This window comes from Theropithecus gelada, chromosome 18 (genome assembly GCF_003255815.1).
Source record: "Theropithecus gelada isolate Dixy chromosome 18, Tgel_1.0, whole genome shotgun sequence".
Classification (NCBI taxonomy): Eukaryota; Metazoa; Chordata; class Mammalia; order Primates; family Cercopithecidae; genus Theropithecus; species Theropithecus gelada.
Window position 1 is genome coordinate 38144395 of NC_037686.1, and position 16232 is coordinate 38160626.

A 16232-nucleotide genomic window follows, 5' to 3' on the forward strand; every position below is an offset into this window, starting at 1 on the left:
GAAATTGTTCCTTGTCGGTGTGGAGACATCTTGGCCCACCCTCTTCAGAGAGGACAGGGCATCGTACCTTTCTTTTAGAAACTCTTCAAACTCTTTGCAGTTCTTGCGGCCGTTGTTCAGATGCTGGATAATGCTGTCGTAGCCGACGGTGCTGAGGATGTCTGCACTCTGGGGGAAAGACAACATAGCATCAGACCAGGAATGGAAGGCAGCCCCGAGGCCGGAGAGAAGATGGGGCAAAAGAGGTGAGAAGCTGGCCATAGAACGTTGCTGACTCACTTTGAGATGGTGCAGGGACCCCCTTAGGAGCCTGTCAGGCTTCTCCACCCTCACCCTGGAGATGAAGGAACATGTTTCAGTTCCTTCAAGGAAAATTCCAGGTATCTAGCTAGCCCTGCAACCAGAAATTAGGGAAGTGAATGAATAATCCACCAAACAAGCCACCCAAGTAAGTCAGGATCACAAGATATTTGGTTGCCTATAGAAACAAAGATAACATCTTTACATACATCCTTGAGTTGTTTTTCAGAAACCAGGACTCTCACCCGATGACAAATGCTGATCACAGTCATGTTGACCTTCGACAGACTGGAACCAGGAAACGGATAAAGAAGTTGCAGAAATTCCTCAGCCCCTAACTTACTTTGGAAACCCCCTCACTCCTGCCTTTAAAAACCCTTGCTTATAAGCCATCATGCCCCTTTTCCTTGCTTGGTGCCCTGCAATAAATGCCTTTCTTCCTGTAACTGCAAACCTTTGTGTCAGTGTTGGGCTTTGCTGTGCCCAGTGAGCAGATTCAAGTTTAGTTCAGTAACGCTTTACCTCCAAGACACCTCCAAGCCGAGAAGAACAATGCAAGAAGTAAGAACACATGTTGTGTGAAACAGTTTTTTAACTGATGAGACTGAAGGGCCACAAAACAGGAAGTGACAGACGAATCACAGGCACATGGGTGAGGGAGCTGGCTAGGCTGAGGTCCCTCTGTGGATCCTCTACTCAAGCCCAAAGTCAGGCAAGGAGAGGGAGAAGGAGCTGGGCACCCACGCCAGCCTTCTGTCATGTGCTTCCTTATACTGCCGGATGGAAACTGACCTACGCTACAGGACCATGTAACCTGGTGCTATACAATTTTTCTCTGTCCTTAAACTTGCCACTGAACTTCACCCTGATAGCTCTTCCTACCACCAGTTAGCACTACTGAGGGTCAAGGGTATCTCTGCAAAAGACAAGCAGCTCTAAGCCAGGAGCCAGGAACCAGGACTCAGGAGTGGGAGAATAGGGCTGTCTGTCCACTGGGAAGCATGAAGCATGCTCTCCGTGGTCATTGGCCCCAATTAGGGGAGAAGGACTATATATGTGTGTATAAATATATATATATATATTTTTGTTTTGTTTTGTTTTGTTTTTGTTTTTGTTTTAAATACAGAGTCTCACTCTGTTGCCCAGGCTGGAGTGCAGTGGCACGATCTTGGCTCACTGCAACCCTCGCTTCCTGGGCTCAAGTAATCCTCCTGCCTCAGCCTCCTGAATAGCGGGGACTACAGGATGTGCCACCATATCCAGCTATTTTTTGTAGTTTTAGTAAAGTCAAGGGTCTCGCCATGTTGCCCAGACCGGTCTCAAACTCTTGACCTCAAGCAATCTGCCCGTCTTGGCCTCCCAAAGTGCTAAGCATGAGCCACCATGCCTGGCCAAATTTTTAAATTAGCAACTTATTTATATTTTATTCTACTGTGCTCTCCAAGGTTGAAGGGACCAGGCTAAGTCCCCCAACCAGCAGCCTCAGATGCAGCACATTTTAAAAATCAAGCCAAGTCCCCAAACCAACAAATCAGTACATTAAATAACACTCCAAAGTGTTCCCTAAGGAGGCTGGTTCCCTAGTTTCCACCCCCAAATGCATACAATGGGTTGTCTGATTCAGACCATAGACCCTAAGAGGTTGGTTAGCTGGCCTCTGAATGTGCCCTGGGGAGTTTTGAACTCATCCACCCCATCCCAGCCAAGGCAAACCAATCCTTCCCAGTCCCAGTTTGCAGAAGGAAGTGTGGTTCCGTATGGGATAAGGGTCTATATATATATATATATATATATATATATATATATATATACACACACACACTTTAAGTTCTAGGGTACATGTGCACAACTTGCAGGTTTGTTACATATGTATACATGTGCCATGTTGGTGTACTGCACCATTAACTCATCATTTACATTAGGTATATCTCCTAATGCTATCCCTCCCCGCTCACCCCACCCCATGACAGGTCCTGGTGTGTGATGTTCCCCACCCTGTGTCCAAGTGTTCTCATTGTTCAATTCCCACCTATGAGTGAGAACATGTGGTGTTTGGTTTTCTTTCCTTGCGATAGTTTGCTCAGAATGATGGTTTCCAGCTTCATCCATGTTCTTACAAAGGTCATGAACTCATCCTTTTTTATGGCTGCATAGTATTCCATGGTGTATATGTGCCACATTTTCTTAATCCAATCTATCATTGATAAACATTTGGGTTGGTTCCAAGTCTTTGCTATTGTGAATAGTGCTGCAATAAACATACGTGTGCATGTGTCTTTATAGCAGCATGATTTATAATCCTTTGGGTATATACCCACAGACACTTCTCAAAAGAAGACATTTATGCAGCCAACAGACACATGAAAAAATGCTCATCATCACTGGCCATCAGAGAAATGCAAATCAAAACCACAATGAGATACCACCTCACACCAGTTAGAATGGCGATCATTAAAAAGTCAGGAAACAATAGGTGCTGGAGAGGATGTGGAGAAATAGGAACACTTTTACACTGTTGGTGGGACTGTAAACTAGTTCAACCATTGTGGAAGACTGTGTGGCGATTCCTCAAGGACCTAGAACTAAGGATAAGGGGTTTCTAAAGATACCTCCCTACCCAGCCCTGGACACTAGAGAAGCAGAATTTCTCTCTTCCATTTGCTGCCACTTATGATGGCCTCGTTGAGCAGACAGCAGTCCCAGAAAGACCCAGTGGGACCCAGGCCTGGGGCTGATTTCAACTTGGCACCCTAACAAGCCATTTTGCCTTGCACTTTTTAAATGGATGTATAAAATCATCAAAACTTTTATAGATTATGAATCTAAGTTAGAAATGTTTAATTCTATGCTTTGTAACTGCTGTTTGAGCACAAATTTAGACCTTAGAAAGCCCAAAAAACAGCTTCCACCAAAGCCTCATTTGTCCACTGGCCTCCTCCATACATGCCCCTCTGTCTTAGCCAGGAAGGCATCTAACTGCCCCTGAAATACAGCACTCAGCAGCGGCTCTAAGATGATGCTAACATTATCCTCTCCTGAATTCAGATATAGCCCCTCAATTCCCAGGTTTTCCCGAAGACTTCTCTGAGTAGCCCCATTACTCCCTTCTCTAGGTTCTCAGAGTCCCCAGCATCTGAATTTGTTGTTTGCTATCATGCCTGTGAATACCTTTCTGTCCCAACTCTACTGCAAGTGCTTGCAGCTTCTTTCAAGTTTTGAACTACCCCTGCACCCCCTCCCAAAAAATCTGTCTTAATATTATTCACATCAAAGGCCTACAGTAAAATTCTGGAGAATGAAAAGGCCTATTGTGCTTGCTGCCAGATGCATTAGAAGAGAACAATGAAAACAGATTCCTGAGTGATGAATGAATGGGTACCAAATGGTCAGTGTCAAAACCGGTTTGTAGACAGGAGTCTTTGCTCTTCCCAGAGAAAGACACTAGCTTCCTCTTTTCTTTTCTTTTTTTTTTCATTTTGAGACTGGGTCTCACTCTCTCACCCAGGCTGGAGTGCACTGGCTTGAACATGACTCACTGCAGCCTCGATCTCCCAGGCTCAAGCAATCCTTCCACTTTAGCCTCCCAAGTAGCTGGGACTACAGGCACACTACCATACTTGGCTAATTTTTTTTTCTTTAGTAGAGGTGAGGTCTCACTATGTTACCCAGGCTGATCTTGAACTTCTGAGCTCAAGCGATCCTCCCGCCTTGGCCTCCCAAAGTGCTGGAATTGCAGGCATGAGCCACCAAACCTGGCCCCTTTTTCTTAATTAAGGATGTGGAAACTCTTTGAGTGGGATTGCGCGAGTGGAACTAGGCCAGAGTTTCCTGGAAACACAAACCAAAACCACAGACCTCCCAGCTGCCAGCCTTTAAAAAAATCAGAATTGCTGCTTCAGAGGAGTGGCTGGACTACAGAGGAAGGAAATCCCCAGGAGAAAAGAAAGAGTGCTGAAGGCCAAGTTAAAGTGGTGGAGGACTTGGTCTGGAAACTCCTGCCTATGTTACTCAGAGAACACAGGTGGTAAGTTGATTGACAAAAATAAGCATAGAAGGGCCAAGAAAAAGGGCAAGACATCCTCTAGCATATACTATTTGGTATCATGAGTTAACATCTTTTTAAAAAATCATTTAACTCCTTGAAGGGCATCTGGATTATGCCGAAACTATCATCCACAGTAGTTTCCATATTAATACTGTTTGAGAAATGTCTGTTAATTACATATCAACTAATATGAAGTACTAAAAAGTTTACAAAGCCAGCATAAGATAGAGTTCCTGCAATCAGTTCCTACCATTCATTTAGAGAGTTAGTAAAAGACATGTACATAAAATAAACATGTGTGCACAAGGAAAATTAGAGACTAGTATATAAGACTATACAAAGAAAATATATAATGGATGCAGTAGACAGGAAAGGACAGGATAGGGTCATCAGAGAAGAGAATAAATAAAATTTAAATTGAGCCTTTTAAAACTGCTAGCACTGGCCAGGCACAGTGGCTTATGCCTATAATCTCAGTACTTTAGGAGGCCAAGGCAGGCGGACCACTTGAGGCCAGGAATTCAAGACCAGCCAGGTCAATATGGTGAAACCCCATCTCTGCTAAAATACAAAAATTAGCTGGGCGTGGTGGCGCATGCCTGTAGTCCCAGCTACTCAGGAGGCTGAGGCAGGAAAATCTCTTGAACCCGGGAGGCAAAGGTTGTGGTGAGCCGAGATTGTGCCACTGCACTCCAGCCTGGGCGACAGACAGAGACTCCATCTCCAAAAAAAAAAAAGAAAATAAAATAAACAGATATCTGAAAAGCTCTATATGTTTAAGGAAATCGAATACGTAATTTGACACTTTCCCACAAAGAAAACATTAGACCCAGATGAATTCACTGTTGAATTCTATCAAACATTTAAGGAAAAAAGTAACACTAATTACATTCAAACTCTTTCAGCAAATAGAAAAATACTTCTCAACTTGTTTTATGAGACTTGCAAAACCCCGTTACCAAAAAAAGACAAGCGCATTATTTTTTAAAATAATAGAGAATATTACAGAAAAATATCTCTCATAAACAGAGACGTAAAAACCTTTGCCAAAAAGTATAACACATTATGATCAAGTGGTAGCTCAATAACACAAGTTAAACTTTTTTTTTTTTTTTGAGACAGAGTCTCCGTCTGTCGCCCAGGCTGGAATGCAGTGGCACGATCTCGCTCACTACAACTTCTCCCTCCTGGGTTCAAGCCATTCTCCATCCTCAGCCTCCCAAGTAGCTGGGGTTACAGGCACGTGCCACCACACCCAGCTAATTTTTGTATTTTTTTTAGTAGAGACAAGGTTTCACCACGTTGGCCAGGCTGGTCTCAAACTCCTGACCTCAAGTGATCCACCTACCTCGGCCTCCCAAAGTTCTGGGATTACAGGCTTGAGCCACCATGCCTGGCGTAGTTTAACTTTTGAACGTCAATTAATATAACTCACTATATTAACAGAAAAATATAAGAAAAGTCATATAATCATTTTACAAGATGCAGAAAAAGGATTTGAAAAACTTCAACACCACCTCACAATAGAAAATCAACAAATCATTAAGAGAATGGAATGTCCTCAATCTGACAAATAGTATCTACAAAAAGCCTATAGCTAACAGCCTACTTAAGGTGAAAGACGGAATACTTTCTTCCTAAGATTAGGAAGGATGTCTGCTCTCACTACTTCTATTCAACACACTGAATGTCCTAGCCAGTGCTAGGCAAGTAAAATAAATAAAGAACATACATATTGGAAAGGAAAAAGTAAAACTTCCTTATTTGTAGACAACATGACTATGGACAGAAAATTCTAAGAAGTTTACAAAAAAGTTACTAAACCTAGTAAGTTTAACAAGGTTGCAGGACACAAGGTCAATACACAAAAATCTCTTGTGTTTCTATATACCAGTGGCAAAAAAGGAAAGAAAAAAAATGTAAACATTTATTTATAATGGCATAATAAAGATAAAGTATACAGGGATAACACAAGAAGTTTTACAAGATTTCTTCACTGAAAATTACAAAAGGTACAGCTAAAAGAAATGGAAGAAGACCTAAATAAAGGTAGATGTATACCATGTTTGTGGATTGAAAGAGTGAATATTGTTAAAATACCAATTTCCCCAAATTGATCTATAGATCCAACACAATCCCAACAAAATCCCGAAAGTCTTCTCTGTAGAAATTTGCAAGTCAAGACTAAAATTTATAAAGAATTACCAAGGACTAGAATAGGCAAAAGAAGAAAACAATTTTTAAGAAGAACAAAGTTGGAGGACTGATACCACCTGACTTTGAAACTTTTTTTGACCCGGGTGTGGTGGTGCACACCCCCACCTGTAGTCCCAGCTCCTCAGGAGGCTGAAGGAGGAGACTCGCTTGAGCCCAGGAGGTTGAGTCTGCAGTGAGCTTTGCACCACTGAACTCCAACGTGGACGACAGAGCAAGAGCCTGCCTCAACAACAACCGAAAACCAACTTTTTTTGAAGCTATGGTAATCGAAACAGTATGTACCTTTCAGAGGACAGACAAAGAGACCAATGGAACAGAATAGAATGCAGAAATAGTTTTTTTTTTAAAAAGTTTAACCTGTGTATTTCCTTTATATATGGTCAACTGGCTTTCAACAAAGTTGCCAAAGCTATTCAATGGGAAAATGGTAGTCTTTTCAACAAAGGCTCTGGAATATGCAGGCTCTGGAGTAGCAGGCTCTGGAATAACTGCATAAACTTGCTGGGGGGAAAAGCCTCTACTCATTCCATGCTACAGGGCCTCTGATAACTTATTTCTATGCTCCTTTTCACCTCTTCTATCCTCCCATGGCCTCCGGGCAGAAGGGTAAGGAGTAGAGGGGAAGCAAACAGCACCTGCAGTCTCCAAAGCCACCGTCAGGGTTACAGGTCTTGCTGCTGAGCATCCGCACATCTAGTTCTGTGCTGCTTCCCCAGCCCACTCCTCTTATGATGTCTGCTATACAACCTCTATAGACATGGGCTCCAGGGATTAGCAGGCTAGAATCACTCAGGCAGCTTGTTAAACATGCAGACGCCTCAGTCCCACCCCAGCCCTGCTAATTCTGAACCTGGGGCGGGGCACGGCAGTCTCTACCTTTCTATACACCTTCCAAGTGACTTGGAATGCAGTTTGACAACTGTGGCCATTCAAAATACAAAAGACTAAAAGAACCATCATGGTTCCTGCCGAGAGGAGCTGATAAGAAGAAGAAAGCAGGATGCAAGCCTGTGAAAATAAAGAAGACTACAGAATGGGGAGGTGACAGAATGACTGTCAGAAATACAAAGAAGAGGCCAGAGAAGACCCTCCGTGGTTTGCATTTCATTTTTTAAAAAACCTCCAATCTTGAGTAAAACATGCAAGTTGGCAATGATGGCTTTTGGAAGCCCAGAGAGCCCCACTAGAACAGGGAGGAGGCCAGTTACTTTGCATCTCATACAAAGGCTGCAGTTTATTTGGTGCCTGGGCATAGGGTGCATAAGTGCGCTGCACTTTGCATTAAAGAACCACATGTTCCACAAGCACAGTGAGACAGGAGCTCTTTCTATGTTTTACAGATGGAGGAAACAAAGCACTAGGAAGCTTTCCTTATTCGCTTTCCTTATCACTGCTTCCAGCCACTATGAAAAATTTTAATTCTTAACTAACAATATTATCCAAATCTCTCAGTTATTTATTAAGAGCTATAAAACAGTAGACTTGGGATAAAGACCACAAAGTTCATTTTACCTCCCTATGCTGTCAACCTTGATCTTTCTTTCCTGTTTATTTACCACTCTATGAGGTAAAACCAAATGGATCAAATTCTGCATATATGGATTATCATTAATTAATATTAATAATTATGTCTAGGGCCAGGCACTGTGGCTCATGCCTATAATCTCAGCACTTTGGGAGGCCAAGGTGGGCAGATCATGAGGTCAGGAGTTCGAGACCAGCCTGGCCAACATAGTGAAACCTTGTCTTTACTACAATACAAAAATTAGCCAGGCATGGTGGCGCGCACCTGTAGTCCCACATACTCAGGAGGCTGAGGCAGGAGAATCGCTTAAACTCGGGAGGTGGAGGTTGTGGTGAGCCAAGATCATGCCACTGCACTCCAGCCTGGACGACAGAGTGAGACTCTGCCTTAAAATAAAAAACAAAAATATGTCTAATATACATTGAGTACTTGCTGTGTGCCAAATAGCATATCAAGTATTTTGCATGGAATATCTTGTTGAATCCTTACCACAATGCTATTACATAGGTATCGTTATTAAATATCTTGCTATAAAGGACAGGCCATTGAGGCTCAAAATCTATATTTTGAAACAGACTATAGTCTGAATTTTTAAACCACTCAACTACATAGCTTCCCTTATTTGAGGAACAAGGACCATATCTAACTCTTTGTTCATTAGTCCATTTCCTTGCAATTCTAGATGCAACACACCCAGGCTTTCGTGCTACACTTCGGTTTGCGTGGCAATTCTACCATTCACACACTATGTGACGTTGAGCTAAAGACTCAATCTCTCTCACTGCTAATTTACTAGACTGTAAAATGGGGAATATTGGAAGGATTAAAGGAGGTCACATGCTTTGAGTTTGTCAACTGCTTCAAGAATTAAAAGAATGAAGAAGATAAATTTGGATTTTTCAAGACCAGGCAGGTTAGCAAAAAAGAATGTGTTTGGATCCTGTGAATTTTTTCACTGAAAGCAAACAATGGTGAAATAAACGTAGTCTGTTAGATATTCAAAAATGTGTGTATTGTCATCTGGGAAGGAGTTGGAGACGTGTCAGATATACTTTAGCAAAGGATATGAAGATGACTGTTAGCACCTCAGTATGTTCAGCCATGTTCTCCCAAGCCTAAGGTCAAAGTCACTATAATGGTTGTGTCCCTCAACCTTCTTAAATAATGGTAGTGGACAGTGCAGATGAGCATGAAATTCCGCCCCAGTTCCTGCTTTAGTGTTATTCCACAAACCCACAATCTGCCCACCTCGCCTCCTACAACCCTCAAAAATCCTTGGCGTCATCTAGGCTAGATCCACACTTGACATTTTCACATGTCTAAATGTCCCTACCCTCAAGTCAGCAGGTCATTTAAAAAGGCAACTTCACTCGATTCAAAATAAGTTAAGTGAAAGTAGAACCTCAGAAAACATGCAACCCAAGAACACATTAGAAAAAAAAAAAAAAATAGAAGAATATGTACAACCCAAACACTGAAAGTAATTTTCTTCTTAGCACTTTTCTACATTTTCTAAACTTTCTACAATATACTTACACTGTGTTTATAATCTGAAGTCTTTCTCCCTACCTCCATCCCTTAATGGCAAATCGAACTTTTTTGTTTATCGCACATCTGTTCCCAAGCCACACTGAAATAACACATGATCCACAGCAACAACAGAAAACAGGGAGGGGCCCAATGAGGAAACTGGAGATTTGTAAGAATTTCTGTACCAGAAAAAGTAAATGGGACTAGATAGACAGAGGTCGGAAGACAGTATTCCAACCCAGACAAGACAGAGAAGGAAGTACACAAACTTTTCCAACACAATCCTAGAACTGAAGCCCCACGCTCTCCATCAGCAGGGGCTGAAATTGGAGCTGCCTCAGAGAAATCGGCAGGGTGTTTGGAGGTCACTGGGAACCCAGCCAGTGACCTGCCCCACTCCAGGAGGAAGCAGAGCAGCTGGTTCTGACATTTGTGCCAAGGTTGCAGTTGGTCCGAGGACTCCACCCCGCAACAGGCGCCTAACGTGGGCATGAAAACCAGAACAGCAAAGGTGCTGTCCCCAGCAGTCTTCAAAACTTCCCCAGTAAAAAGTTACAGAAAAAAAGGATAAGCACAGCTCTGAGGCCCTCTCAATGCCCTCCACTTCCTGGGCAATGCCTTTCCCAACTTCTCACTACAGACAGACATAAAAATATCAGAAATTGTTAATACAAGTATCTACTTAGAAAACCAGAGATTAAAGTGAAAAACTGGGAACAAAATATAAATATACAAAAAAGCAACAGCCTTCTTATATGTCAACAATAACCTTTTAAAATGTAATTTAAGGGAGGCCAAGATGAGTGGATCACAAGGTCAGGAGATCGAGACCATCCTGGCTAACATGGTGAAACCCTGTCGCTACTAAAAATACAAAAAATTAGCTGGGCGTGGTGGCAGGTGCCTGTAGTCCCAGCTACTCAGGAGGCTGAGGCAGGAGAATGGTGTGAACCCGGGAGGCGGAGCTTGCAGTGAGCCGAGATCGCACCACTGCACTCCAGCTTGGGCAACAGAGCCAGACTCCGTCTCAAAAAATAAAAAATAAAAAAAAAAAGGGTAATTTAAAATACAAAGATCCTATTCAAAATGCCAACAAAATCTTTAAAATGCCTAGAAATAAGTCTTTTTTTTTAAGTGAAAACAAGTTCATTAGAAAAGTAAAGGAATAAAAGAATGGCTACTCCATAGGCAGAGCAGCCTAGAAATAAGTCTTTTTGAAGCAATACTACCAAACATTGCCAAAGAACACACAGAAAGACCTCAATACAGCCTAGAAATAAGTCCTAGATGAAGATGGGAAAATCCAATATCGGAAAGAGTCAATTCTACCCAAATAAATCTAGAAAGTTAAAACAATTCCAATTAAAATCAAAATTCTGGGATTTCTTTTTAAATTTAAATGATCAGCCACCACACCAAGCCAACTTAAGTGATTTTGGACACGATATTTTGACTACGTACTCCTAGCCAAAGATTTTTTTAAAAAAGTACAAATATGAAACTCTAGCTTGTTTTCACAACGGTATGGTTAGCAATTCTGAAACTGCTTATTGTGGATAACAGGAGCCAGGTTTCTCATAGAAAAAGGAACAGTGGCATGCTGGAGCTGGCTTACTTAGTAAGAATCAATTGTACACATCTCTTTCTAATTCTCCATTCAGTGATGTCATGTTGCGAGCTTGAAACTGGCCATGGAAGGGAGCTTTTATACCACGAATGCTGGCAAACATTGCCTATCAGGCTTTTTATCCACTAGAGAACCAGTTGTTAAACATCTGCCAGCACACCACTAGAAGGAAATGGAAACTACAAGTGAAGGAAGGCTAGAGTAAACCCTGTGATGTTGAAATGGAATTGGAGGTGTCATCATACATAAATGTATTTCCTAGCTCTGTCTGTTGGGAAATCCTGGAAACATACAAATTGCAATGAGCTTCCCTAGAGCACAAATCTTAGTTTCTTTTCTTTTTTTTTGAGACGGAGTCTCACTCTGTCGCCCAGGCTGGAGTGCAGTGGCTGAATCTCAGCTCACTGCAAGCTCCACCTCCCAGGTTTACCCCATTCTCCTGCCTCAGCCTCCCGAGTAGCTGGGACTACAGGCGCCCACCACCTCGCCTGGCTAGTTTGTATTTTTGTTTTTTGTTTTGTTTTGTTTTTTGTATTTTTTAGTAGAGATGGGGTTTTACCGTGTTACCCAGGATGGTCTCGATCTCCTGACCTCGTGATCCGCCCGTCTCGGCCTCCCAAAGTGCTGGGATTACGGGCTTGAGCCACCACGCCCAGCCACAAATCTTAGTTTCTAAATATTATTCTCTGCTTAATGGAACCAGGACTCTTTGGAGAAACGGCAGATTCCAGAACTGGGGCAGGGAAATTACCTATTAAGCCTGTAACATTTTGTTCCAGTTAACATGGAAGAATAATGAGGATATATCAAAGGGAAATAGGATCCAGTTTAAAGGAGCTTCCCACTGTCCAAATCTAGGACAATTTGGACATCAAGATTAATAATGATGGTAATGGTTGAGCATGGTGGCTCATGCCTGTAATCCCAGCACTTTGAGAGGCCGAGGCAGGCAGATCACTTGAGGTCAGGAGTTTGAGACCAGCCTGATCAACATGGCAAAACCTCTTCTCTATTAAAAATACAAAAATTAGCTGGGCATGGTGGCGCATGCCTGTAATCCCAGCTACTCAGTAGGCTGAGGCAGAAGAATCACTTGAACCTGGGAGGCGGAAGTTGCAGTGAGCCGAGATCATGCCATTGCACTCCAGCCTGGGCGACAGAGTGAGACTACATCTCCAAAAAAAAAGAAAAATAAAAGATGGTAACATATTATAATGCATTAAATAAAATAAGAATCCATGAATCCACACTAACATGGTGGGGAGGGGAGACTTCCTTACAGTAGAATGCCAGTTTTATTATGTAGATAGAATTAGAAAACCACCATACAAAGATTTATACATGAATGTTCACAGCAGCTCGATTTGTAATAGCCAAATACTTGAAACAACCCAAATGTTCATTAATAAGTCCAGGCTGAGTGCGGTGGCTCACGCCTGTAATCCCAGCACTTTGGGAGGCTGGGGTAGGTGGATCTCTTGAGTCCAGGAGTTCAAGACCAGCCTGGGCAACATGGCTAAACCCCGTCTCTACAAAAAATATAAAAATTAGTAGGCCGGGCACAGTGGCTCACGCCTGTAATCCCAGCACTTTGGGAGGCCAAGACGGGCGGATCACGAGGTCAGGAGATCAAAACCATCCTGGCTAACACGGTGAAACCCTGTCTGTACTAAAAATACAAAAAATTAGCTGGGTGTGGTGGTGGGCGCCTGTAGTCCCAGCTACTCAGGAGGCTGAGGCAGGAGAATGGCGTGAACCCGGGAGGCGGAGCTTGCAGTGAGCCAAGATTGCCCCACTGCACTCAGCCTGGGCAACAGAGCAAGACTCTGTCTCAAAAAAAAAAAAAAATTAGCCAGGCATGATGGCACAGGCTTATAGTCCCAGCTACTCAGGAGGCTGAGATAGGAGGATGGCTTGAGCCAGGAGGTGGAGGTTGCAATGAGCCGTGACTGCGCCACTGCACTCAAGCCTAGGGGACAGAGTGATACCCTGTCTCATAAAAAACAAGTCTACGAATAAACAGTGATATGTCCATAAAAATAGAATACTATTCACTAATAGAAAAGAATAAACTATTAATACATACAACAACATGGATAAATCTCAAAATAAGTATAAGTGAAAGAAGCCAAGCGAACAAAAGTACTTACTTTGCTCCAATTTTACAAATTCTAGAAAATGCAACTAATCTATCATGACAGCAGATCAGTGGCTGCCTGGGAAGAGTATAATGTGGAGGGAGAGATGTCAAAGGGCCATGAGGAAACTAGCAGGGGGTAATGAACACGTTCACTATCTTCATTGTGGCGATTTCATGAAGGTAATACACATGTCAAAACCTATCAAACTGGCCGGGCACAGTGGCTCACACCTGTAATTCCAGCACTTTGGGAGGCCGAGGCAGGCTGATCACCTGAGGTTGGGAGTTCAAGACCAGCCTGACCAACATGGAGAAACCCCATCTCTACTAAAAATACAAAATTAGCCAGGTATGGGGGCACACACCTGTAATCCCAGCTACTCAGGAGGCTGAGGCAGGAGAATCGCTTGAACCTAGGAAGCAGAGGTTGCGGTGAGCCGAGATCACGCCATTGTGCTCTAGCCTGGGCAACAAGAGCGAAATTCCGCCTCAAACAATAACAACAACAACAAAACAACAAAAAAAAACCTATCAAATTATACACTTAAAACATGGGTATGTAACTATATGTCAACTGTTCTTCAACAAAGTTGGGAAAGAATTTTAATCACCACTTGGCAACTGTCTTAGCAATAATTGATTAAGGCAAGAATTTTTCATGGATGTTAAGACTAATGGATTTAGTATGCATTTGAGAAGAAACTGGATATTTATGTGGTTTCAAAATATTTCCCCTGAAGATACTTATTAATTATAAAGGGGGAATCAGTAATTTCACAATTGAGAAACCTAGAAAGTAACACTATGCTAGGCTAAATAAGAGCCCCTAAAGATGTCTATATCCTGGTCCCTAGGACCTGTGAATATGCTTCCACACATAGCAAAAAGGACATTGCAGATGTCATTAATGTCTTGGGATGGGAAAATTTCCCTGGATTATTCAAGTGGATCCAACCTATTTACAAGGGTCCTAAGAAAGAGCCAGGAGGGTCATAGAGTCAGGGTAGGAGATGTCAATGACAATATGGAGGCCAGAGAAAGAGATTTGAAGATGCTACACAGCTGGCTTGAAGATGGAGGAAGGGGCCATAAGGCAGTGAATACGGGCAATCTCTAGAATCTAGAAAAGTCAAGAAAAGAGATTCTGCTCTACAACCTCCAGAAGGAGCCAGCCTTGCTGACAACTCGATTCTAGCCAAGTGAAACTCATTTTGGACTTATGACCTCCAGGACCATGAGTAATAAATTTATCTTGTTTTAAGCATAAGTTTGTGGTAATTTGTTATAGCAGTAACAGAAAGCTAACACTACCACCTTAACCAAAGGATCAAAGTTACCACCACCAAGTAACAGGGCAAATAAACATCACGTGTCTCCTGTTACTGAGATTAACACAGCATCACTCCTGCTAAGGTCCTCCCAAAACACATGGCCTGAATCTAATCATCAGGAAATGGACAAACTCAAATCAGAGCACATCCTACAAAATAACTCTCCTGTACCCTTCAAAAATGCTAAATTCATAAAGACACATAGAGACTGAGGAACTATTCCAGGTTAAAGCAGACGGAGGAGACCTGGCAGCTAAATGCCACATGGAATCCTGAATGGGAAATGTTTTCTTCTTTGGTTAGAAAGGACATTATTTGAACAACTGGGGAAATTCGAGTCAGGTCTATATATTAGCTAATAGTCTTATATTGATGTTATTTCCTGATTTGTCATTGTATTGTGATTGTGTAATAAGAAAATATCCTTATATTTAGAAAATACACATTGAAATGTTTGTGGATAAAGGGAAATCATGCCCATGTCTTTACTTTCAAATGGTTCAGAAAAAAGCGTGTGTGTGTGTGTGTCTGTGTGTGTGTTTAGAGAGAGATAGAGAGGGAGAGAGACAGAGGGACAGAACTTTTGAGGAATCCAAGTGAAGAGCACAGGAATTCTTTCTACTATATTTACAAGAGTAAATACAAGAACAGAAAACCAAATACCACAAGTTCTCATTTACAAGTGGGAGTGAAATGATGAGAACACATGGACACAGACAGGGGAGCAACACACACTGGGGCCTTTTGGAGAGTGGAGAGTGGGAGGAGGGAGATGGTCAGAAAAAATGACTAGTGGGTACTAGACTTAATACTTGGGTGATGAAATAAGCTGTACAACAAACCCCCATGACACAGGTTTGTTACCTATGTAACAAATCTGCACTTGTACCCCTGAACTTAAAATAAAAGTTAAAAAAAAAAGATATTCAAACAATGTAAAAAGACATGACAAATAGGGAGGAAAAAAGAGCAAGAATATTTAATCAAAGACTAATGTGCGTAATGAGCCCTAAAAATCAATCCCATAAAAATGAACAACCGGCCAGGTGAGGTGACTCACGCCTGTAATCTTAGCACTTTGGAAGGCAGAGGCAGGTGAATCAAGAGGTCAGGAGATTGAGACCATCCTGGCCAACATGGCGAAACCCTGTCTCTGCTAAGAATACAAAAATTAGCTGGGCGTGGTGGCATGTGCCTGTAATCCCAGCTACTTGGGAGGCTGAGGCATGAGAATCGCTTGAACCTGGGAGACGGAGGTTGCAGTGAGCTGAGATCACGCCACGGTACTCCAGCCTGGTGACAGAGCAAAACTCCGTCTCAAAAAACAAAACAAAAAAAAATGAACAACCAATTTTCTCAAGTGGGTAAGAGATATAAACAGGCAACACTCTAAAAAGAAAAAGGGTTGATAAGCAATTTTTAAATAAGAGAATCAATATTAATAATCAAATAAAGGCAAACGAGAAGATATAATTTTTCACCCATCAAATTAGGAAAAGTTGAAAATTTCTAACATT

General features: G+C 42.2%; 1 protein-coding gene across 1 annotated transcript in view; it reads right to left on the reverse strand.

Moving 5' to 3' along the window:
* PSTPIP2 (proline-serine-threonine phosphatase interacting protein 2) overlaps nt 1–16232 on the reverse strand; it is a 95072-nt gene that overhangs the window by 54343 nt on the left and 24497 nt on the right. Inside the window, exon 2 of the mRNA XM_025365116.1 lies at nt 68–168. Within this exon, the coding sequence (XP_025220901.1) occupies nt 68–168 (101 nt within the window). The remainder of the gene's footprint in view (nt 1–67; nt 169–16232) is intronic.